The 22,311-nt window shown below is 51.0% G+C and overlaps 1 protein-coding gene across 6 annotated transcripts; it reads left to right on the forward strand.

The window, feature by feature from the left end:
* Positions 1–332: 332 nt before the first annotated feature.
* GRIPAP1 (GRIP1 associated protein 1) lies at positions 333–21,133 on the forward strand. Of its 6 annotated transcripts, none has more exons than XM_067724246.1 (26): positions 333–402; positions 2,463–2,529; positions 2,671–2,732; positions 3,702–3,728; positions 4,621–4,728; positions 7,318–7,468; positions 8,301–8,485; positions 8,678–8,728; positions 9,433–9,464; positions 9,568–9,615; positions 9,755–9,854; positions 11,162–11,239; positions 11,451–11,543; positions 12,277–12,411; positions 12,817–12,912; positions 13,143–13,355; positions 13,487–13,600; positions 14,397–14,474; positions 14,559–14,654; positions 14,783–14,839; positions 14,946–15,045; positions 16,924–17,054; positions 18,187–18,309; positions 18,467–18,560; positions 19,392–19,546; positions 20,586–21,133. In XM_067724246.1, exons 1-26 carry the CDS (start codon positions 361–363, stop codon positions 20,676–20,678), a joined length of 2,529 nt encoding a protein of 842 aa, XP_067580347.1. In that variant the 5' UTR covers positions 333–360; the 3' UTR covers positions 20,679–21,133. The 6 variants fall into 6 exon arrangements, with proteins under 6 accessions (XP_067580347.1, XP_067580348.1, XP_067580349.1 ...); XM_067724247.1 differs by having other exon boundaries at positions 8,681–8,728; XM_067724251.1 differs by lacking the exon at positions 333–402 and adding an exon at positions 850–1,124 and having other exon boundaries at positions 4,596–4,728.
* Positions 21,134–22,311: the final 1,178 nt, after the last annotated feature.

Here is a 22,311-nt window from a genome sequence, read left to right on the forward strand (position 1 = left end):
ACGGTAAAGCCAACCATTCTCCTTAAAGGAGTACCACAGAAGCGTGATTTTCGGTCGGCAAACGCATCCCTAGCGACGAGTCCACCCATGACACAGGGATGCCATAGTGTCGCATCACAATGAGTAGTCTATGAGAGCTCAAAAGCCAGAACAAATGACCTTGATTCTGGTAAAATATTACATTGCAATTCACCTAACCTGTCAGTTTCCTTCTCTTGTTTTCCAAAATGCTGAACTTCCGGAGTAGACTCCTCCCCCCTCTATTCCTGCCCAGTGGTTTGGTCCGACCTTAATACTACTGACAGGAGGGACAAACTGCGTCTGCGCAGAAAGCTCTTGGGGGGGTGGGGGGGGAGGAACATGGCGCAAGCTCTGTCTGAGGAGGAGTTTCAACGGATGCAGGTGCCACTCGCCGGGGAAAAGACCACCGGGCTAGGCGACGGGAGGGCGGGGAAGAGAAAGATCGTCCCACCGGCTTTGTGCAGGGGTTGGTTGGGATGGACCTTGAGCCTAAGGGGTTGGTCTGGAGAAGGGAAACTGAGGCTCCGAGTGGTGAGACTACTGGATTCCGAGATACAATTGGGTTCTGAGGGGATGGATTCTGTTAGCCTTGTGGGCGGAAGAGAGAGTCCTAGCGTGGGCGATACCTTACTCAGACTTGGAGGGGACGAGACCTTTGGGCCCGTGCGGGGGACACCTTGGGTGGGTGACGGTAATGCTGGGGTTTGAGGGAAGGAGATCCTGAGAGGGGGAAACCATTTTTGCCTGGAGAGGAAGGAAGCGGGTGTTGGGCTGTTTGCTTCGTGGTGGGGGGAGCCCTGGAGAGGGCAATACCATTATCGGTGGGAGGTGGACGTTTTTGTGGGAGATACCACTATGTCAGGGGACTGGGGAAAGACCCCACATGTCATTGTTCCTGGGAGGTGGAGCTCCTGTGCGAGGGGTGGTAGCGGATCCCAAGAGAGGGCAGTACCATTGGATGATTACGGGTGATCCCATTAGACGTGGGGTGAAGAAGGCCCTGAATGGGTAATACGATTAATCCTTGTTGGAGAGAGGACCAGAGGAGGTGAAAGAGTGATACCTTGGACTGCGTGGAGGGGAAATCACCAGTCTGTGGAGAGGTACCCTGACTGAGTTCTGTGACCACTTGATTCTTTTTGGGGGGACTCTGAGATGGATGAAAGGCCAGAGTGGGCCCTTGTTGAGAGAATTCCTTCCTGGGGAAGGCCATTGGATTTTGTGTGGAGACTGAAAGGGGGAAACCCTGCGTAGGGTCCTGTGGGAGGACAGGAGGAACTCCGAGTGAGAGCAGGTAATCCATTCATCCTTGAATGAAGGAAACCAGTTGTCACTATGTGAGGGACCCTGAGGGTGGAAGACTGAGATAATTGGACCAAAAAAGGGGAAGGCCCCTGTAACTTGTGCAGAGTATTCCATGTGAGTAAGAGTAATCCAACTGGCCCACCCAAGGCCTTGTGGGGGAAAAACCCTGAAGGGTATAGCGTCATCCCATTGGATTATGAATGGGGAGATCTTGAGGGGTATAGGGGATCCTTGAATGAGGAAGATTGATTCTATTGGTCATGAGTGAAGGGAAAACCATTGGGCTCTGATGGATAGACACTGTAAGTGGGTGCCAGGGGTGTTCCAACTGGATCAGGACTGGGGGAGACAGATCACTGGGTCTGGGAGAGGACAGGGGCAGGAAAGATTCTGTAGAGGCCAAGCCCTCTCACCTTTAGCAGACCACCCAGGGATGGAGGCTGGTGCCGTGGGAGAGAGGGAAAGGTCCTGGTGGGGTAAGGGATGGTGGTCTGGGAAGAATTGGCTTCAGCACCTACAGGGCTGGTAGGTAGGGATATGCTGTTTGGAATGGCCCATACTTCACTTTCCCTCAATTCTTGAAAGGGGTCTGGACATATTTTGAGAGCCTTGGGGGTGGGGACCCTGGGAAGCCCCCTTTTACTCAGTGAAATTGGTCATAATACCAGGCTCTCTTCCCTTGGGAAAGAGGGAGGAAGGCAATCCCCTGCCCCCTACTCTGGCCAAGAGGATAGACAACACCTCTGACAGAAGACAGAACAGTGTTTAGCGTGTGACGAGGCCAGTCCAGATGAAGAGGCAGACTTTATCCTTTGGGCATGGAACACACATGAGCAAGAGACTGACTGGGTCAGCACTCTGTCATGGCCTGAGGGCACAGTTGGATTGGAAGGGGAGAGATGGAGGCAGCAGGGAGACAGGTGAGGCTGACTGTGTTTATATAAGTAGAACTGGAGAAGGTGGGATAGGCTGAGTGGCTGGACTTATTTGGGATGAAGCAGGCACGGGTCTTAGGAGTGACTAAAGAGGCGCATGGAGGGCAGCAGGGTCTGTAGGGCTCAGGGGATTGGTTCTCTCCTCATGAGGGTAGGGGGCACATTCCTGCCAAGTCATTTCCTTCCCTGCTTCTCCCTAAGGCTCAGCTCCTAGAACTCCGGACAAACAACTACCAGCTTTCAGATGAACTACGCAAGAATGGTGTTGGTGAGCCAAGAGGGTCTCATTAGATGGGGGTGGCTTTGGAGGACAGAGGCCAAGGGGAAAAAATCTCAGAGGCCTGGCAGGAGGACCTTTCAGCTCCTTACCGCTGACTGAGGCTGAGACTCCCTGCTTTCCCCACACCAGAACTTACCAGTCTTCGACAGAAGGTCGCCTACCTGGATAAGGAGTTCAACAAAGCTCAGAAGGTACCTCCTTCCACCTACTCACCCACCCATGTGTTCTCTGTAGCCATCTGACTCATTCATCTGTCCAGTGAGCACCTACAGTGAACCAGGCCTAATGTTACATGCTGTCACTAGTCGTTCAAAAATTTCTCATGGAAGTCTCCTTTGTTTGGTAATTTTATCTAGGTCTGCTTAATTTATTAATTAATTTTCATTTACTCTTAATTCATTTTTAATTTCAATTACTCATTCTCATTCACTGATTTCTAACTAAATAATCAAATCTATCAGTAAATCTGCCTTGAACCTGCCTCCTGTCCCCCACTCATACTCCTGCCTTGTGCTCCTATTCCCCACCCCTGTCCTGGTAAAGTGAGACTAAACCTACCTCTCAAATCCTTTGAAGATGAGATAGCATATAACCTATCATGGCCCCTCAAGGCATTCAAGGCCCTCCTTTGTCTCTTTCTTCACTGCTCTGTCCCCATGCATAGTACAATGTTATACGCAGTATGTTCTCCATATATATTTGTTAGATGAAGGAACACAGAATGCAGAAAGTCTGGCAGTCAGAAAGCTAGGCTTCTCTTTGGTAGGGTACTGATTTCCCAACCTGGCAATGCCCTCAGCTGCCCAGCAGGGGAACAGCAGTTTCCACGGTGCATAGGAGGGATCCACATAGATGTGTTTGGACAGATGGAACAGTGAAGCCATAATTTCTGAGTCCGGAGATCCAGCCTATGAAGGGTTAAATACTAAGACCCATGAAAAGCCTCAAGAGCTTAGAGGAAAGGATGTAAGCAGGGTGCTCCTCATTCACCCACTCACTCCATCATTCCTGTGGGCTACAAATTGTGGTTAAAGACACCCCCATCCCTCACCCCCTGTTATCATGGTCCCCCCTTGACACTTGCCACAGTATCTCCATACCCTAGTGAGGGAGTCCATCTCTGGTCACCTTATCTCTCTTCTCACCTCCCTCACCTTTAGGCACTGAGCAAGAGCAAGAAAGCTCAGGTAAGGGGACCCCTGGCGGGTAAATGTGTCTGGGAGACTGTCTTAGAGGGGATATTTCTGTATGCTGGGATCTCCTGGTACTGGCCTTTCTTTCTCTGTGTGTGTGCTTGCATCTGTGACTACCTCCCTGCCATGTGTTTTTGTGTCTATCTTTGTTCTCCTGTTTTGTCTCTCACTCTGCACCTCTCTCTGTATGTCTTTCCTTCTCCCTTTCTTTCTCTGTGTCCTCCTCTCTGAGTCTCTCTTTGTCTCCGTCTTTCTGTTCCTCTCGGATTCTTGTTTCTCTCCCCAACCTTCTCTTTTTCTTTCCCCCACCTGTTCCTATCTCTGCCATCGTTTCTCTCTTTCCTTCTTTCCCTTTCTTCCTCTCTCTTGACTCCTTGTTTCTCTCTCCCCTGTTCCTCTCTCCCCGTTCCTCTCTCTCCTGTCCCTTTTTCTCTTCCTGATTCATTTCTTTCCCTGACCCCCTCTCTCTGTTCTCCCTCTGTTGATCTCTCTGTTCCTATCTCTCTGTCGTCCTACCTTTTCTTTTTTTCTCTCTCCCCCATCCCATCCCTCTCTCCTTCCCTATCTAACCCCCTTTCCCCATCTTTCTCTGCTTCCTTTCTTCCCTATTTCTATATACCCCTTTCTTTCCTCCCACTGTCTCCCCTCATCCCTTTCTCCTTCCACATCTTCCCTTCTCTCTACCCCATGTCTCTCCTCCCTCCTTATCTCCTCTTTTATCCCTCCTATGTCTGTCTGTCCCCCTGTATCTCCTGATTTCACCCATCTCATTCTCTGTACCCTATGTTCTCCCCCAATGTCATTTTCTCCCTCTCTCTGTTTCTTTGCCCTACTTCCCCATCCTTTCTACCCCTGTTGGAGACCTGGCCCACATCTGCCACTGCAGGAAGTCGAGGGGCTGCTGAGTGAAAATGAGATGCTGCAGGCAAAGCTGCACAGCCAGGAGGAGGACTTCCGTTTGCAGAACAGCACGCTTATGGCCGAGTTCAGCAAGGTGCTGGTGCCCTGGATAGTTGAGGGGGGTCCAAGGGGTAGGGGCCACCTGGGCTGAAGCCGGAGGGCAGCTGAGGGTGGTTGGACAGAGGCTGGCCCTGGGTCACTGTCCATGGTGCTGAAACAGGGCCTCGATCTCTGCTGGGGGGCAGTGATTTGACAGATGGGACCGCCCACTGTGCTGGGATTAGAAGGCTGCAAGCCATGAGGTCAGCTGGTTCCTGACCAAGTCACTCCTTTCCTTTGAGCTTCAAGTCTCCTTGTGTATATTTTGGGGCTGATGCTGTGGAGCCCCAGGTTGTCGGGAGGTCTTAGGTAAAATTCTTATGCTTAGTATGGGATGGAAAGATGTTCGAGCTGCTTCCCTTTTCTAAGTTTTTCATGTGTTGTAAGGGAAAAAGTCTCACAGCAACAAAAAAGGTATTTCCAAGGCTCTATCTGAGAATGTAGGGCTCAAAACCTTAAAAAAGAAAACAAACCAAAAACACAACCTTTGTGTAGGTACAATACCAGAGGCAATTTAGTAAGTAGTAGTTAAGAGCCAGAGGCCTAGATTAAACTCTTGGCTCTGCCTTTTACTAACTGTAACCTTGAGCAAGTCACTTAAGCTTCCTGTTTCTTGGTTCCCAAATATTTAAAATGGAAAAGATGATAATGACAGTACCTGCCTGGCAGGGCTTTTGTGAGGATTGAATGGGTTAATGTCTATAAACCACTTAGAACAGAGCCTTGCACATAGTATCAGCTATGTAGGTGTTAGCTACTGATAGTATCCTTTTATTAATTCATTTTCCCTCTAAAATATTTCTTGACTATTTAAAAGTTTTATATCCATCCTGTGACCTTGCCCTGCCTCAGCCCTTACCACCTCTATTCCCACAGTCTCCTCGCTGGTCTCCTCACTTCTAGCTTCTTTTACCAGACCAAGCCATAACTGTTGTCCTGACCCGCAGGTCTTACCACATTGCTTCTTTAGACAACACCTCCCAGTGGGTCCTCATCCCCGAAATTTCAGAACCCCTGGTGCTCACATAACAGCTGACCTCATCGCCTCACTTCTCACTGCTTCCTGCCTCTGGCCTCAGTGGTATCATGGTTCTTGCTGGGCGAGGCAGGGACAGTTATTCCTCTATAAACCCAGCTCGTGTTTCTCAGCACCTGTCCTGGGCTAGGCACTGAGCCAGGTATAAAACCTCCTTCGCACTACCCCTCCTCCTCCTGGAAGCTAGAAATGCTCACAGGGAGACCTGAGTTCCAGGCCCGCCTCCACCACTTATTTGCCAACATATTTCAGCTCAATTGTTCCTTCAACAAATAGTTATTGAGCCCGCACTATGTGCTCTGTGTTCTGGAAATAGTTGTGAGCAGTACAAAATAGTCCTCCCTCTTGGGTAGCTTCTATTCTGGGGGTGGGATGGGGAAAAAGATGATAACATAGTAAACAAATAATAATAATAGCACTGATAGCTGACAGTTACATAGTGTTTACTGTGTGCCAGGTCCTGTTTGATGTGCTTTACATTATTCACTTATTTAATTCTCACAGCAAACCGATGAGATATCATTACTATCCCTATTCGACAGATGGGGAAAACTGAGCCCCGTAGAGATGAAGTAATTTGTGCCAAGGTGAAATGGCAGAGTAGAAATTCACATCCAAGCAGTCTGGCTTCCGAATCTATGCTTATGACCTACGTTACAAAATAAAATTTAATTGTGAATCACAATTTATGATCCAAACATTTTCAGAGATTTAAAAAACTAAGAACATGTTAGGTAAATTTAATTGCAATTCGTGCTAGGTAAGAAAGAAGCAAACAGAATGCTGTGCTAGAGAGTATTGGAATTTCTGTGTTGGGGGATACTACTTGAAAGGTAACATTTGAGCAGAGCACTGAAGGATGCAAAAAAGTCAGTCATGTGAAGAACTGGATGAAAGGAATAGTGTTCTGGGTAGAAAATATCCCAGGCAATAAAATAAAAATTCTCTGTGGGCCTCAGTCTTCTCATCTGAAAATGGGGACAAAGGATCTTGTCAGGTCTGCCGTGTGAACTGTGTTTTCTTCAGGAGTTGAGCAGGGGGCTGGCTTAGTTTTATTTACGTTGTACTCCTCTCCACGGGCTCTCCAAGGGCTAATGAGAGGGAGCCATGGGCAGTGCTAACCCTGGAAATGCTCTGAAAGCTGTCTGTGGTGCCTCGGCTCCCAGACGCAGACCCCTCCACAGAAGAAGGCTGGCAGTGGGGCTATCCATGATGCTGACATCTTGGACCAGCAACTTCCAGAGGAGCCTGCGGTCTTGGATTGCAACTGTGAGGTTGAAAGCGGGCAAGCAGAAAATTGTTCTCAGTATTCTCCATCTTCCATGTCTCTGTCACTTAACAGGTGTTTGAGTTTGAGGTTGTTTAACATCTGTGCCTCAGTGTCCTTATCTGTGAAGTGGGGATAATGAGTAATGAGAGCCTCTACATCACAGGGGCATTATGGGAATTAAATGAATTGTAAAGTACATGGGCCAAATGCTATGTATATTTCAGCAAATGTTGTTCTGATTCTTTGCTCTTCTGCTACCTCACTTGTCCCCTGCTCAGCTCTGTAGCCAGATGGAACAGCTGGAGCGGGAGAACCAGCAACTGAAGGATGGGGCTGCCAGGGCAGGGGCTGCCCAAGCCGGGAGCCTTGTGGATGGGGAGCTGCTGAGACTGCAGGCAGAGAACACAGCCTTGCAGAAGAACGTGGCAGGTGCATGGAGACCCTCCTGGGGATGTGGGGACCTTGGGGCTTGAGTAAGGTGTTGTCTTCCCTGGGGGAAGAAAAAGGCTTCAGAATCAGGCTTGGCCCTGCCATGAACCAGTGTATGATTTTGGACAAGGCATTTCACCTCTCTGAGCCAAAGCTTTGTCATTTACGAAGTGCATGTAGTGATGTCTACCACCTGGAAAATTGTAGTAGAGATAAGAGGTGATATATTTCTGAGCTTAGTTCAGCACCTGGTACCTAGCAAATGTTACTGATAAGCAGATTGAACATCAGAAAGGAGGTGTTTGCTAAATGGAGAAAGTGAATGAAGGAGTGTTAGGAAGATTCTGAGCCCAAGTTGTCAGTGGGGTCTGGGATGAAAGCTGAAAGAAAGTTTGATAAAGTGTGGGAGTGAGTGTCCTGATGTGTGGACTTGTGGAGAGCAGCTGGGCTTGTGGGATGGTGGGTGGTAGTTTGGTGCTCAGGAAGGAGACTTCGTAGAATGTGGCTGGGGATTAGAGGTTATAGGAGGATTCAGCTGTAAAGGGAGGATGGTGGGCATCACCTTGGAGGGCTGTGGGTGGGGCTTGGGGATGGGGGTGGGGCTTGGGAAATTATCTTGGGCTGATTTGATGGTAGACAGGATTTCCGTGGTTGGTGGGGCTTAAAAGATTTGTGAGAGGTGGGGGCGAACCTTTGTTTTGTAGGCTTATGGCCACTGAGGCAGGGTTTCTGCTACCTAAGGGGTTGAAGGCCAGTTCTCCTTCTATTTGAGGTGTGTCAGGGGTCTTCTGAGACAACCTCATCCATCATATGTCTCTGTTCTACCCACCAGCCCTGCAGGAGCGCTACGGGAAAGAGGCTGGGAGGTCCCCAGCTGCCAGTGAGGATCAAGGGGATCCCTTGGGGGGCCCAGCTTCCCCTGTCCTGGCCCCCATGCCATTGGCAGAAGTGGAGCTGAAATGGGAAATGGAGAAGGAGGAAAAGAGACTGCTCTGGGAGCAACTGCAAGGCTTGGAGGTGAATCTGGGTCTGTTGGGGCTGGGGTGCCAGGAGGCAGGCAGATGCCCTAGCTCTGCCTGTGGTCCCACGGAGATATCTGTGACATCACCATCTTGTGGGCTGATGGATTAGGAAGGCAGGAGGGCAGGGAAAGGCACAGGCCTTACCTCCCTGCTTGCTGATAACAACTCCCTCCCTCATCCTTCCCAGCAGACCTTGAAGCAGGCTGAAACATCCAGGCTGCAGGAAGAACTTGCTAAGGTGGGGCTGCCGAGCTTTCCCTGGACTTTGCCCCACCCACTCCCCACCTGCCATGCTTCCCCTGGTAGGGTAGAGGGGCAGAGTATCTCTTCAAAGCCTCAGTTTTGTCATCTGTGAAATGGAGAGACTCTCATTTATGTCTCAGATTTGCTTTCAATATGAAATGGGCTAATGTGGTCCTTCTACGTCTTGTGCATGGCAGGCCCCATCCCATCCTTCTGGGTCCTCCGATCTCTGCTTTTTCATTCATCTATCCATCCATCCATCCGTCCATCCATCCAAGCATTTATAGACTGCTGGCTCTTATCTTAGGAACTTGAGACCCAGTGGTGAGGCAGCCAATCATGATCCTGTTTTCCAGGCCTCCCAGCCTAGCTATTCTATGACATGGCCATCGGTCGATAGGTCGGAGGCATAAATGTTGGGCTTTGGAGCCTAAGGAGCTGGGTAGAGGTCATGTTTTTGCTGCCGACCAGCTGCGCAACCAAATTATTTAACCCTTCTGAGGCTCAGTTTCCCATTTGTAAAGCCAGTGGTGCTCACTTCTCAGGACTGTTTTGAGGATTCCATGAGGTAACAAAAGTAAATTCCAGTTTCTATAAAGGACTTAGTAGGAAGTGTCTGTAAACATGAAGTAAATTTTTGTCTTTATTAATATTATTCTCATTCTTATCACTTGTCTGTACCCTCCTCCCCCACTCCAGCTTGCCGAGAAACTGAAAAAGAAACAAGAAAGGTAAATTTCTTTCTTCCAGAGCTGGGGGGAAGGGGTTTGCGGGGACTAAGGAGGGGATTGACTTGTGGAATGGACCCATATATGTCTGTCTTTCTGTACCCAGTTTTTGCCGTCTGCAGACAGAAAAGGAGACGCTATTCAATGACAGCCGGTAACTACCAGGGTTGGGGATATTGGTGGACAATGGGGCAGTGCCCAGCAGGATTAACCGAAGATCACAGGGGCAGAGCTGGGAGACTGGGCCTCAGTCTGTGGTCACTGTGCCCCTCCCTCCCACCAATCACCCCCAGGAACAAGATTGAGGAGTTACAACAGCGGAAGGAAGCTGATCTCAAAGCCCAGTTGGCTCGAACTCAGAAGCTGCAGCAGGAACTTGAGGCTGCCAATCAGGTAAGGGGTTGGGTTCTGAGATCACTGGGATAGGGACAGGGCTGGGAGTCCGGGGAGCTCTGAGGTCTACGGAGGCTAGTTGGGGAGTCTGATATTTCCTGTGTTGGAAATATAGGGACTGGATGGGTCCTGGGCCCCCTAGGAGCTAGGAAAATGGGAACTAGGAAACCCCGAGAGCCCTAGGAGTTGGGCTAGGAATCTGCATGAATTAAAGATCTCAGCGGGGCTGAGGACTAGGCGCCTATGTGCGACAGGTTTGGATGAATCTGAAACTCCAGGGGATTAGAGACAGGAATCTGGAGAAATCTGTGGTCACTGGATTGGGACCAGGAGTTTGGAGTGAGTCTGAACTCCCTGGAGGTTGGTTAACTTTGAGACCTATGGGGGCTGTGTGGATATAAGACTTTCAAGGGTAAGACAGTTGGGCCTGGAGTCTGAGTGCGTTTGAGACCCTCAGAGCTTGGGGGCTGGTTTGGGTCTTAAGACACCTAGGAAGTTGGATCATGTGAGTTGGTGGTCCCTGGGGGCTGTGAATAAAAAACTGGTGAGTCTGAGACATCGAGCGACTGGAGCAAAAGTCTAGGTAGGTCTGAGGCTCCTAAGGGTTGGCGGCTGGGTGACTTTAAAGCCTCCAGCCTTCCCCTTAGAGTGAGTGAGTCTCAGGTCCCTTGGATTGGGGGCTATGATGGCTTGTGGGTCTAACTAAAGCCCCTAGGAGCTGGGGACAGAAGTCTGGGTAAAGCCGGGTGTGAAGATCCCCAGAGACTGGGGACAGGAGTGGCAGGTGTGGTATCAGTCTGAGACCTCACCAGGAGCTGGAAACTACACACTTGTATCAGTTTGAAATCTATAGGAGCTGGGGTGGTGAGTTTGGGTGGGTCTGAGACTCTTGGGAACTAGAGACATGGGGGTTGCCTGTGTCTAAAACCCCTGGGGGTTGGGGTCAGGAATCTGGGTGAAGCTGTAGTCCCTGGGGGTTGAGTGTGTCTGAGAATCCTGGGGCCTCTGAGCTGGAATCTGGCTGAGTGTGAGACCATCTTATGGATGGGGGCTGAGTGAATTTGAAATCCCCAGGAGCCTAGGTGGTTTCTGAGGTGCTTAGAACTGGGATACAGGGGTGTGTGAGGCCCCTGGGGATGATGACCAAGAGTCTGGGTGAGCCTGAGATCTCTGATGGCTGGTAGTCCAAGGCCCTCAAGTACTTAGGCAGCATGCTGCCAGGTGGTCAGAGAGGGAGTCTGTGTGGTCATATGTACCCCAGGGGAGGCTGAGGTCTGGAATGGGCTCCCCTGACGTGGTCCCCACAGAGCTTGGCAGAGCTGAGAGATCAGCGGCAGGGGGAGCTCCTGGAGCATGCGGCAGCTCTGCGAGCCCTACAAGATCAGGTACATTGTACTGAGCGGGCTCAGGGAGGTGGGGGTGAGGGTGGGGTCAGCCTCAGTGGGTATTGTACAGGCAGGCAAGGCCCCAGGGTCCTGCTTCCCCTGGTCGTCGTTCTCGTGGGTGTGTGTATGTGTGTCCTTTCTTTCTTGGCTGCGGGTAGGTCCTGTCCTCCTGTTCTGGACCCACTCTCACTCGTTGTGGGGGTGGGGCCAGGTGTCCATCCAGAGTGCAGATGCGCAGGAACAAGTGGAAGGACTTTTGGCTGAGAACAATGCCTTGAGGACTAGCCTGGCTGCCCTGGAGCAGGTACAGGACACGTGGGAGCCTGCGCCGATCCCTCCGCAGCTCCCCATCTCCCTCTGCTTTTGATCCACATTGGGGCAACGTCGTCTGGACCTCATGCTGTTCTCCTGCCTCTGTTTCTGTTTCATTCTCAGCTTCTCCTTTCTGTTGGCTTCCACCCCTCTTCTCTCTGGACATCCATCCCTGCTTTTTTTTGCATTCTAGTTTCTCTCCAGTAAACTGCAAGAAGTGTACTAATCTTAAGTGTACACTCAGTGAATTATCCCTGTCTGTATATTTATCTGTCTCCATGTAGCCACCACCCAGATGCAGATATAGAGCATTTTCAGCACCCCAGAAGGTCCCTTTTACCCCTTCTCAATCAATGCTTCCCCAGAAGTAACCACTCCTCTGACCTTTAGCAACATAGATTAGTTTTGCTTGCTTTTCAACTTCATGTAAATGGAATCAGACACCCAATCTATGTCTGGCTTCTTTCCTGAAGCGTTATATCTGTGAGGTTTATCCATATGTAGCACTGATCTGTTCTACTTTCTCTGTGTACTATTTCATTGTATGAATATACCACACTTACCAATCCCCTGTTGATCTCTTTCTCTCACTGCTTTTCTCTTTGAAATACTCTCTCTCTACTCCTGGCTCTCCTTCCACCTCTCTCCCTGTCTCCCTGGAACACCCCGTGACTGGCCCCTGGGGCCCCTTTCACTCCACTTTCCATCACCACCACTCTCTCCAGATCCAAACAGCAAAGACCCAAGAACTGAATACGCTCCGGGAACAGACTGCTGGGCTGACAGCTGAGTTGCAGCAGCGGCAGACTGAGTATGAGGACCTCATGGGACAGAAAGATGACCTCAACTCCCAGCTCCAGGTGACGCCTCTGGCTTTGACCTGTCTCCTCCTAGTTCCCTAGTTCTGGCTCAGTGGAGTTTCCCATGAGGTGCTGTGGGAAGACCATGGAGTCAGGTGGACCTGGGTTCCAGTGTGACTCCCGAACTTATTAGCACCTGTGTGTCCTAGACCAAGTCATTTCACTTGAGACTGAGCCTCTTCAGTTAGTTAGGATAGCCATTCAGATTCCACAATAGAAACCGGAATAATAGCAGGAGAATGAATGCTGGGGAGCAGCTAGCAGCCTCTGCCATGTTTCTCATCTAGAAATAGAACATCACCCACTTTACCAGGGTTAAGGGAGATGTTCTACCAGAAATGTCCTGGGTGCGCAGCACCTCCTGGGGGCTGTTTATCAAACTCACCCTTTTTGTCCCCACATTAGGAGTCATTGCGAGCCAATAGTCGGCTGCTGGAACAACTTCAGGAGCTCGGGCAGGAGAAGGAGCAATTGACCCAGGAACTACAGGAGGCTCGTAAGGTGGGCAACACCACAGGGGGAGGCCCAGTCTGCAGGGGGCCAGGTGATGTGGGCAAGCCCACGGGAATGGGAGGGCACAGAAAGTGACCAGTTCCATGAGGACGGGTGAGTGACTTAGCCGTTCAGTCGGGATGGGGAGGAGGTGGACTTCGGCTTGTTCCTTGGGCCTTGTTTGGTGTCGGGGGAGGAGGTTGACTGACCTCCTCCTGCCCCCCTCTCCTGGGTGCCAGAGTGCTGAGAAGCGGAAGGCCATGCTGGATGAGCTAGCCATGGAGACGCTGCAGGAGAAGTCCCAGCACAAGGAGGAGCTGGGAGCAGTCCGACTACGGCACGAGAAGGAAGTGCTGGGGGTGCGCGCCCGCTACGAGCGTGAGCTCCGTGAGCTACATGAAGACAAGAAGCGGCAGGAGGAGGAGCTGCGCGGGCAGATCCGCGAGGAGAAGGTGGGTGGGCAGATGATAATGCCTCTCTGCGTCTAAAACCTGGGGAACGTAGCCTTGCTGATGGGCCAGGGGATGGCGTGAGTGAGGCGCCCGCTCCTCCACCTGGCCCTTGCTGCTCTGCCCTCTTGCAGGCCCGAACGCGGGAGCTGGAGACTCTCCAGCAGACAGTGGAAGAACTTCAAGCTCAGGTACACTCCATGGATGGAGCCAAGGGCTGGTTTGAACGGCGCTTGAAGGAGGCTGAGGTGAGTTGGTGCAGAGGCTGGTTGGGGGGTATGCATGTCAAAGCAGGGGACTGGAAGTGGTCAGGCCCTGGAACTTTCTGAGGCTCTGGACTTGGGCATCCCCACAGCGCCCCCTGTCTCAACAGCAGCCCTCTGGAGGGGATCAGGCCATGGCCATCAATCAGTAGGGCAGAATGTCAGATGTGCAAATTTGAAAAGGCACCTCTTCCTTCTGAAATTGTACTTCTGTCGGAAGATTATTATAATATAATAATTCTAATTTTGATGCAACCAGAACTTTTACTACCATTTTCTGGAAAACTCATGGTAATACATAAGAGGCAGTGTCACGTAGCAGTGAAGAGCACACATGCTGGAGCCAGTTGTTTGCCTGGGTTTGAATCCTGTCTGGGCTGCTTTCTAGCCCAGACAGGGCAAGTAAATAACTTGCCTTGGGCAAGTTATTTACTTCTCTGTGGCCCGTTTTCGACATCTGTAAAAAAAGGGATAACAATAATACCGGCTGTCTAGGTGTTACGGGAGGGTTATATAAACTGAGTTAATATATATAAAATCCCTACAACATTCCTGGTGTGCAGTAAGCGCTACGTTATGTTTTATTAAGTAAAGTAAGATGTAAATGCAGATGTTGGGCTTCGATGTGAATGGCGCAGCCCTCAACGTGACACTCTGTTTCTTCTCTGCATACGCAGGGGCCCTGCTGCAATCCTTCACACCGCTCACTGGGTGTGATGTCCTCTGGGGGGTGTGACGTCCTCTGGGGGGGCCGTGGCCAGACCTGGGACTTGTCTTGTAGGAATCTCTGCAGCAGCAGCAGCAGGAACAAGAGGAAGCCCTCAAGCAGTGTCGGGAGCAGCACGCCGGCGAGCTGAAGGTGCCCATTGCATGATGGCATTCCTCTCTGGTGGGAGGACTGAGGTTTCCCAAGCTGCAGCCTGAGCTGCCCTCTGCTTTGCAGAGCAAGGAAGAGGAGCTGCAGGGTGTGCGGGATCAGCTCCAACAGGCCCAGGAGGAGCGGGACTGCCACCTGAAGACCATCAGCAGCCTGAAGCAGGTCACCCACTGGTCCCTCCTAGTCCCTCGACACATCCTGGGCCTCAGCATGCAGTAATGGGGCAGGGAGGGAGCACGCTGCATGCAGCCATTCTGGCACTCACCAGCTGTGCTTTCTCTATCCCACAGGAGGTGAAGGACACGGTGGATGGGCAGCGAATCCTGGAGAAGAAGGGCAGTGCTGCGGTACGATGGGGAAAGGTGTCCAAGCATGGCCCACTCCTGCCCTGCGGCCACCCCCACCTGTGGGCCCACCGGGCCTCAGCCCCTATCTTTCCCCCGTTCCCCACAGCTCAAGGACCTCAAACGGCAGCTGCACCTGGAGCGGAAACGGGCGGATAAACTGCAGGAGCGGTTGCAGGACATCCTCACCAATAGCAAGAGCCGCTCAGGTGAGGGGCCCGGATGGCAGGGGAGGCTGAAGTGTGGGGAGGCAGAGCTTGGGTCTGAAGGCTGGGGCTGCTTCCTATACTTCACTCTGCAGGGCTCTGCTGTGTCTTCTGTCCCTCTTGCACTCTGTCTGTCTTTTACCCTTTCTCTGCATCTGTCCCACCTCTGTTTCTTTCTTTTTAATATATTTATTTATTTATTTATTTTTGGCTGTGTTGGGTCTTCATTGCTGCACGTGGGCTTTCTCTAGTTGTGGCGAGCGGCGGCTACTCTTTGTTGCGGTCCACGGGCTTCTCATTGCAGTGGCTTCTCTTGTAGCGGAGCACGGGCTCTAGGCACACAGGCTTCAGTAGTTTTGGCACGTGGGCTCAGTAGTTGTGGTGCATGGGCTTAGTTGCCCCGCGGCCTGTGGGATCTTCCAGGACCAGGGCTCGAACTCGTGTCCCCTGCATTGGCAGGCGGATTCTTAACCACTGCGCCGCCAGGGAAGTCCCTCCTTCCTCTATCTCTCTCTGTGTTATCTCTCTGTGTGTGTCTCTCTCCCCTTTCTGCTGTGTCTCTTCTCTGTTTCTGTCTCTCTCTGCCTCCTCATGTCATCTCTGTATCTGCCTTCCTCTCCTGGCTTTCTCTTTCTAGTTCTCTCCTTTTCTCCTCCTGCCTTTTTCTTCTCCCTGTTCCTTTATCTCTGTCTCTCTTCTCTCTCATCTGTGTCTCTGTTTGTCTCCCCACTATCCCTCATACACTCCCACACCTCACCCAGAGTCTCTAAGTCTCTTGTATCCATTCTCTCATTCTATAAATATGGACTGAGCCCTCTCGCTCACATCCAGGGTCCCTGGTAGGAGGCCCGCCCAAGTCTCAGTCCCCTAGGAGCTCCCTGTTGAGCTAGGGAGACAGACTTACAATCAGGCAGCAACACTACCGTGTGATCATTATGCAGCTAAAATCCATGTTATTTTTGCCACTTAAGGCAGAAGACACAACAGAAAAATTTGCGTTGCCTTGGACTTTTTTTTAGAAATAAATGGCCTTTAAATATGTTTAAATAAATAAGATGCAGTGATGGCTCTGGTGCATCTCCCATATCACAAACGAGAGAAAACGTGCTCCCTGTCTTTCCACAGCCATCCTGCTCTTGCTGGAGATCCTTGGCTTGTGGTGTCAGCCCCCCTCCCTGACACCCAGAAGCAGCTACAAGAACAGAGACACAAGCTTAGTGGCTGTGTTTCAAGTGACATGGCAAAAACGGGTGTATCTCTTACCAAATCAATGTCTCGCTGAGGCACTCAGTCTCCTGAAGTTACCTCTCTTTATAAGGGAGGACTTTTATTTCTGTTCTGTTACAGATTGGTGTACAGATCAACAAACAGATTCAAATTGTGTGCCATACATTCTATCCGTTCATTAGGTGAAATTCAGATTTAGGTGCATGGCTACGAGTCTGCCGCCATCTTTTCTCTCTGTCTCTGCTCTGACTAGTGTCCTTAGCCAGGGTCTCTGTTTGCCTCTATCATCAGCTCTGGCTTGCTGTCTCTCTGGGGTCTTCTCTCTGCACATAGGGGTGCCCCTCTGCCCTCTTCAGCTGTCTTTACCCTGAGTCTGAGTGCATTCACCACTTTATGCCCATGTGTGTCCACATCACCATCTTTCTCCCCATCTTCACCTTTGTTTCACTTCTGGTGTGTGTTTGCCTAGAGAGGCAACTCCTTTTTCGGTTTCTGCCTTTCCCTACCCTACTGTCGGCTTCCACTGTTACCCATGCCTGAGTGTCTCTTTGCCTCTCTCCACCTCTGTCAAATCTATTTCTGCCTCTTCTTGCCAGTCGGTGCCCTGGGACCCTGGGGGATTGGGGCTCAGATTTCTCTTCCCTCTCTGCCCAGGGCTCGAGGAGCTGGTTCTATCAGAGATGAATTCACCAAGCCGGACCCAGACTGGGGACAGCAGTAGCATCTCCTCCTTCAGCTACCGCGAGATCTTGCGGGAGAAGGAGAGCTCGACTGTTCCAGCCAGGGTAAGGGGCAGGGAAGAACCTACAGCCCCAGCTTCTACCCAAATTCTGGGCCCTCCTTTTTCCCTCCCCTGCGGCCATCTTCTACTCTGGGCCCAGCACACACATTTTCTTGTCAACTTTTCCTCAAGCTCACCAACTTGGATTCAGATTGCTAAATGGGGGATGGACAAATTATTCTCTCTGACCCTCTGTTTCATCATCTTTGGGCTAATTCCACCTTTCCTGGTGCTATAAAATATGTGGCTCATAGTAGGTGCATTATCCATGTGGGAGATCCTTTTTTCCAACTCATAATTATCACTTATTATTATTGTTGTCTGTGTCAGCTTCCTTGCCAGACACTTTTATTTGGAAATAACCTTTTTATCATTCTGTAAGTAGTATGTATACATTGTAGAAAAGTTTAAAAAACACAAGCAAAGATTTTTTTTAAAAATCCAAAGAAATCACATCTTCACCATACAGAGATCACCACTATAAATCCTTAGTTCATACCGTTCTAGACCTCTCTCTCTCTTTTTTTTAAACCTAAATAAGACTACAAGTAACCTGTTGATCTCTACCCTCCCAATTTGGTAAATTTTCATCTTTTTGAATACTTTGACCTTAGTCAGATTTCTCTAGTTGGTCCCAAAATGTGCTTTATTGCTGGTTTTATGGAAACCAGCATTCAATTTCAGAGCACATTTGCTGCATCTGGTTGCTTTATGTGCCTTAAGTCTCTTGAATCTAGTGTGATCCATTTTTTTCATGACATCAACCTGTAGAAGAGACCAGCCCAGTTGACCTGAAGAAAATGTCCCACCTTTGGGATTTTCCTGCTGGCTTCCTAGTGGTATCATTCAGCTCATTTCTCTCTCCCCTAGTTTTCCTGTCAACTGGAAGTGAGAGCTCATTTGTTACAGGCTCTCTCTTCATGGTCTCAATAAGGCTATGGTGTGGTGGTTCCTGTCTCCCCCTTTAAAAGGCAAAGGGGGATCCAGAGTCTCTGAGGGTGCCGAGGCTTGTCTGCAGTTTGTCTGCAGCCCCAGTTGCAAAGCCCACCCTGGCTTGGTTCTCCTTCTCAGCCCCTGATCCTATCTGGGGTGTCAGCACTGAGCCTGGGCTGGCCTCTCTGCCTTCTTCCCCGCAGTCCTTATCCAGCAGCCCTCAGGCCCAGCCCCCGCGGCCAGCAGAGCTGTCAGATGAGGAAGTGGCTGAGCTCTTTCAGCGCCTGGCAGAGACGCAGCAGGAGAAGTGGATGCTGGAGGAGAAGGTGCTGTCTGCCTGCTCGTCCCCTCTTGGCCTGCCCTTGGGGAGGAGGCCGGGGTGGCAGGAGTGGGGGGTGGGGGTGGGGCAATATCTGGCCAGGCCCCTCCTCATGGGTGAACATGCACAGTTGAGGGCCTGAGGTGGGCTGGGCCACTCTGCAGGTGAAGCACCTGGAGGTGAGCAGTGCGTCCATGGCAGAGGACCTCTGCCGGAAGAGCGCCATCATCGAGACCTATGTCATGGACAGCCGGATTGGTCAGTGCCCCTCCCCAGCCCTCACCCCTCGTCCAGCCCCTCACCTACCCCCTCCTTCCCCAGTGTCCAGAGCTGCGGCTTCTCTCCTCTCCTTACGGAACTCACCAAAGTTACTGCCGAGACCACAGGTGCTAGAGGGAAGAGCCAGGCAGGCCAGGACCTGTGTGTCTTGCTCTGTATTCCATCTCTTGTCTTGGCTCCTCCCTCCTGTCTGAGTCTCTGTTGTCTCTCCACTCTCCTTTCTCTAGTGTCTCTTCGTCATTCCCATTGTCCTTTCTCCTCCCTGTGTCTCTTCCTCTGCTTTCTCTCCCTTCTCTTCTTTCTGCCCCATCCCCCCTTCATCTTGTCTCACTGTTCCTACTGCCTGTCTAAATGGTTCCACCTCTGGAAATTTTCATTCTCTGGATGCATATCCCTTTTAGGGTCCTTCTCTCCGCTCTTCCTCCCCTTTCCTCCTTTCTCCTCTTCCTTCCTCCATCCCTCATTTTTACTTCTTTTGTTCCCTTCTTTCAGATCTTCTCCTCTTCCTGTTTTTTCCTCATTAATCAGAATAATACCAGTTGACGCTTGCTGAGAGCTGACTGTGTGCTCTGTGCTTTGCATACAGATATGTGTTTTTCCAGCTCCATGAGTTAGTTCCTAACCCCATTTCTCAGGGCCGCACAGCTAGTAAGTGAAGCCAGGTCTCACATGGCAAAGCCTCTGCTTCCTCCATTAGATGGCTTCTCCCCCCATTTTTCTCCCCCACTCTCTGTTTCCCTCTTTCCTGCTCTGTCTCTGTCTCTCCTTCGGCTCGACCGAGGGGGTGATTCTCAGCCTGGGCCCTTGCAGATGTGTCTGTGGCAGCAGGCCACACAGACCGTAGTGGGCTGGGCAGCGTCCTGAGAGACCTAGTGAAGCCAGGCGACGAGAACCTTCGGGAGATGAACAAGAAGTTACAGAACATGCTGGAGGAACAGCTCACCAAGAATATGCACTTGCACAAGGCAAGTGTGGCCTACCAGTCTACCCCTTTGTCTCTCCAGCCACATAGCCCCTGGGTCATCTGTTAGTCCCCTCTCCACACACCCCATTCACCAAGCACTCCTTCCCCCTCATCTTCCCATCCCCCAGTCAACCTACTCACTATCAGTTTAGTCTTTCACTCTTCCCTCTGTCCTTGCACCCACCCACTCATCCATTCATACACACATTCAGCCACTCTCCCATCAACCCACCTACTATTTGTCCATCTGCCCTGCTACCCGTCTAATCATCTGCCCATGGCTTTGCACCCATCTCCTTTTTTTTTTTTTTTTTAAATATTTGGCTGCACCGGGTCTTTGCAGCACGTGGGATCTTTAGTTGCAGCATGCGGGCTCTAGTTCCCTGACCAGGGATTGAACCCGGGCCCCATGCATTGGGAGCGTGGAGTCTTAACCACTGGACCACCAGGGAAGTCCCCTGCACCCATTTCCTGATGCATCACTCTCTCTTACCTACTCATCAATCACCCCTTGTCTTACCTTTTACCCACCCACCCAGCGACCTGCTTGCCTACCTGTTGTCCTCCATCTGTCCTCTGAACAGTTCATTTTTCCACCTATTTGCCTACCATGGATCTCCCATGCATCCATCCACGTGTCCACTCACCCATCCTGCCACCCAAGTATTTCCCCATCTCTGGGGGAAGTCAGAAAGGATGCAAGTCCGGCCCCTGCCTCTGAGAAGCAAGCTCACCATTTAGAGACAAGAAGGTGACAGGGGTAGGGGTCATGTCCTCCAGCCTCACCACACAGAGCAGATGATCCACTCCCATGTCCATATCCCTAGCTCCAGGCACTCCTCACCCCCTCACACACACCACACACACCTTTTCCGAGCCCAGCCCACTGCTGGGAGCTCTGGGAGCTGCTCCAAATACCTTCCTGTCTCAGGCGAGACATAGCTGGGCATTGATGGGATGAGAAGGATGACACCCAGGCTTGATGAGGGTGCCATCGCCTGCCACCTTCTCTGACTCCTGATGGCTCATTTGTTTCTTAGGACATGGAAGTTCTGTCCCAGGAAATTGTGCGGCTCAGCAAGGAGTGCGTGGGGTCCCCCGACCCAGACCTAGAGCCGGGAGAAGCCAGCTAAAGACCTGCAGGCTGCACCCACTCCCTCCCTTCCCCACCCGCCATTCCCTTGGGCTGTGGTGGGAAAATGGGGGCCAGCGCCAAAATCAGATAGGTTGGGAGACTGGACATTAAAGGGGTTGGAGGCCTGGTGGCTGGCGTTAGTGACCCTGTCTTAGGGCCGAGGCCCCTGGGGAGTGGGGAATCCTGAGGGGAGGGGCAGGGATTCTCCTCCTTCTTGGCCCTGGCTCCCAGGGGCCTTTGCCTTCATCTCTGCATGAGCTCTCCCTCCCAGAGACCAACTCTTTTTTAATTTTATTTTATTTTTTAATTTATGTCTGGAAGCCTGGCTACTCTGCATTTGGGATTGGGGATGCTGGGTGGGGCACGGTCCATGTTCAGCGTTCTAGCAACATGTGTGTGTGTGTGTAAAAGCTGTGCAGCCAAAATACCATCTGGCCAGACTGGCCCACCCACTGACTGTCTGCTCTGATTCTTTCCAACCATGAGGGATGTGCTGGGGGTGGGGAGGTTATACCATTGGAACTGGAAGGGTGGTCTCTGGCTGCAACTTTACTCTCCTTCCCCCACCCTCACCCAGCCTGTCTCCAGTCACTGTTGACCAGCCTCTCAAACTGAATGGAGCAGAAATATCTGCAGATATGTATGTGGGTGAATGTGTATGGGATGTGGGTGTGGATGAGTAGATGGATGGGAGGATGGATAAGTGGTTTGATGGACTGATTGATAAATAAGTAGAAGGTTGCATGGATTGGTGATGGATAGGTTGGGAAATAAATGGATGGATAGGTGACTGGATGAATAAATGGACAAATGGATTGCTAGGTGGATAGGTAGAGGATGGATAGGTGGGGGTATAAATGGATAGATGGATGGCTAGGGGAATGTGTGGATGGATGAGTGGGCAGATAGATGGATGAGCTAATGGGAAGAGTAAAGAATAGGTAAATAAATGATAGAGCAATGGATAGATGGACAGATAGTTGGGTGGTGGGGGATCCATATGGGTAGGGGTAGATGGGGTGAATATACAAATGGATGAGTGAATAGGTAGGTGGATTAATGACTAAATGGACAGATGGGTGGCTAGAGGGAAGGACAGAGTAATTGGCTGTGTGAGGGGGAGAATGGATGGATAAGTGGGTGGTGGGTGGGAGGAGGGATGGACAAATGGACAAATCAGGAGTGTGATGAGCAAATGGAGGATTACATGGATGGATAAGTCCATTGAAAGGCAAAAATTGGCCCTGCATTACTGCTCCCCCATCACCACACACCTTTAATTGTTAAAGGTAAGGTGTCCTCTGTGTGCCATGCCCCTTTCACATCACTCCATTTATTGCTACCAAAGACACTATCAAGCTGGGGTAACTCTCCATCCGACAAAGAGAAAAACAATGCAAGTCACTTGCTCAAGGACATAAGTCAGTGGCACAGCTGGGGCTTGAACCCACCCATGCCTGAGACACTTGGTACCCAGTGCTCTTGCTACCCAGGAGCAGAGCCCTCTAGCGGAGGAGGCATGATTTGAGGCTCCTGGATGTGGACAGATGATGGAGACTGCACCTCAGAGTGGGGCCTGCCTGGGGGAGAACCTGCTATGGAGGTGGGACCTGGCTTGTCCCCATCTGTAC

Source organism: Pseudorca crassidens, chromosome X (assembly GCF_039906515.1).
Source record: "Pseudorca crassidens isolate mPseCra1 chromosome X, mPseCra1.hap1, whole genome shotgun sequence".
In the NCBI taxonomy this organism is placed as follows: domain Eukaryota; kingdom Metazoa; phylum Chordata; class Mammalia; order Artiodactyla; family Delphinidae; genus Pseudorca; species Pseudorca crassidens.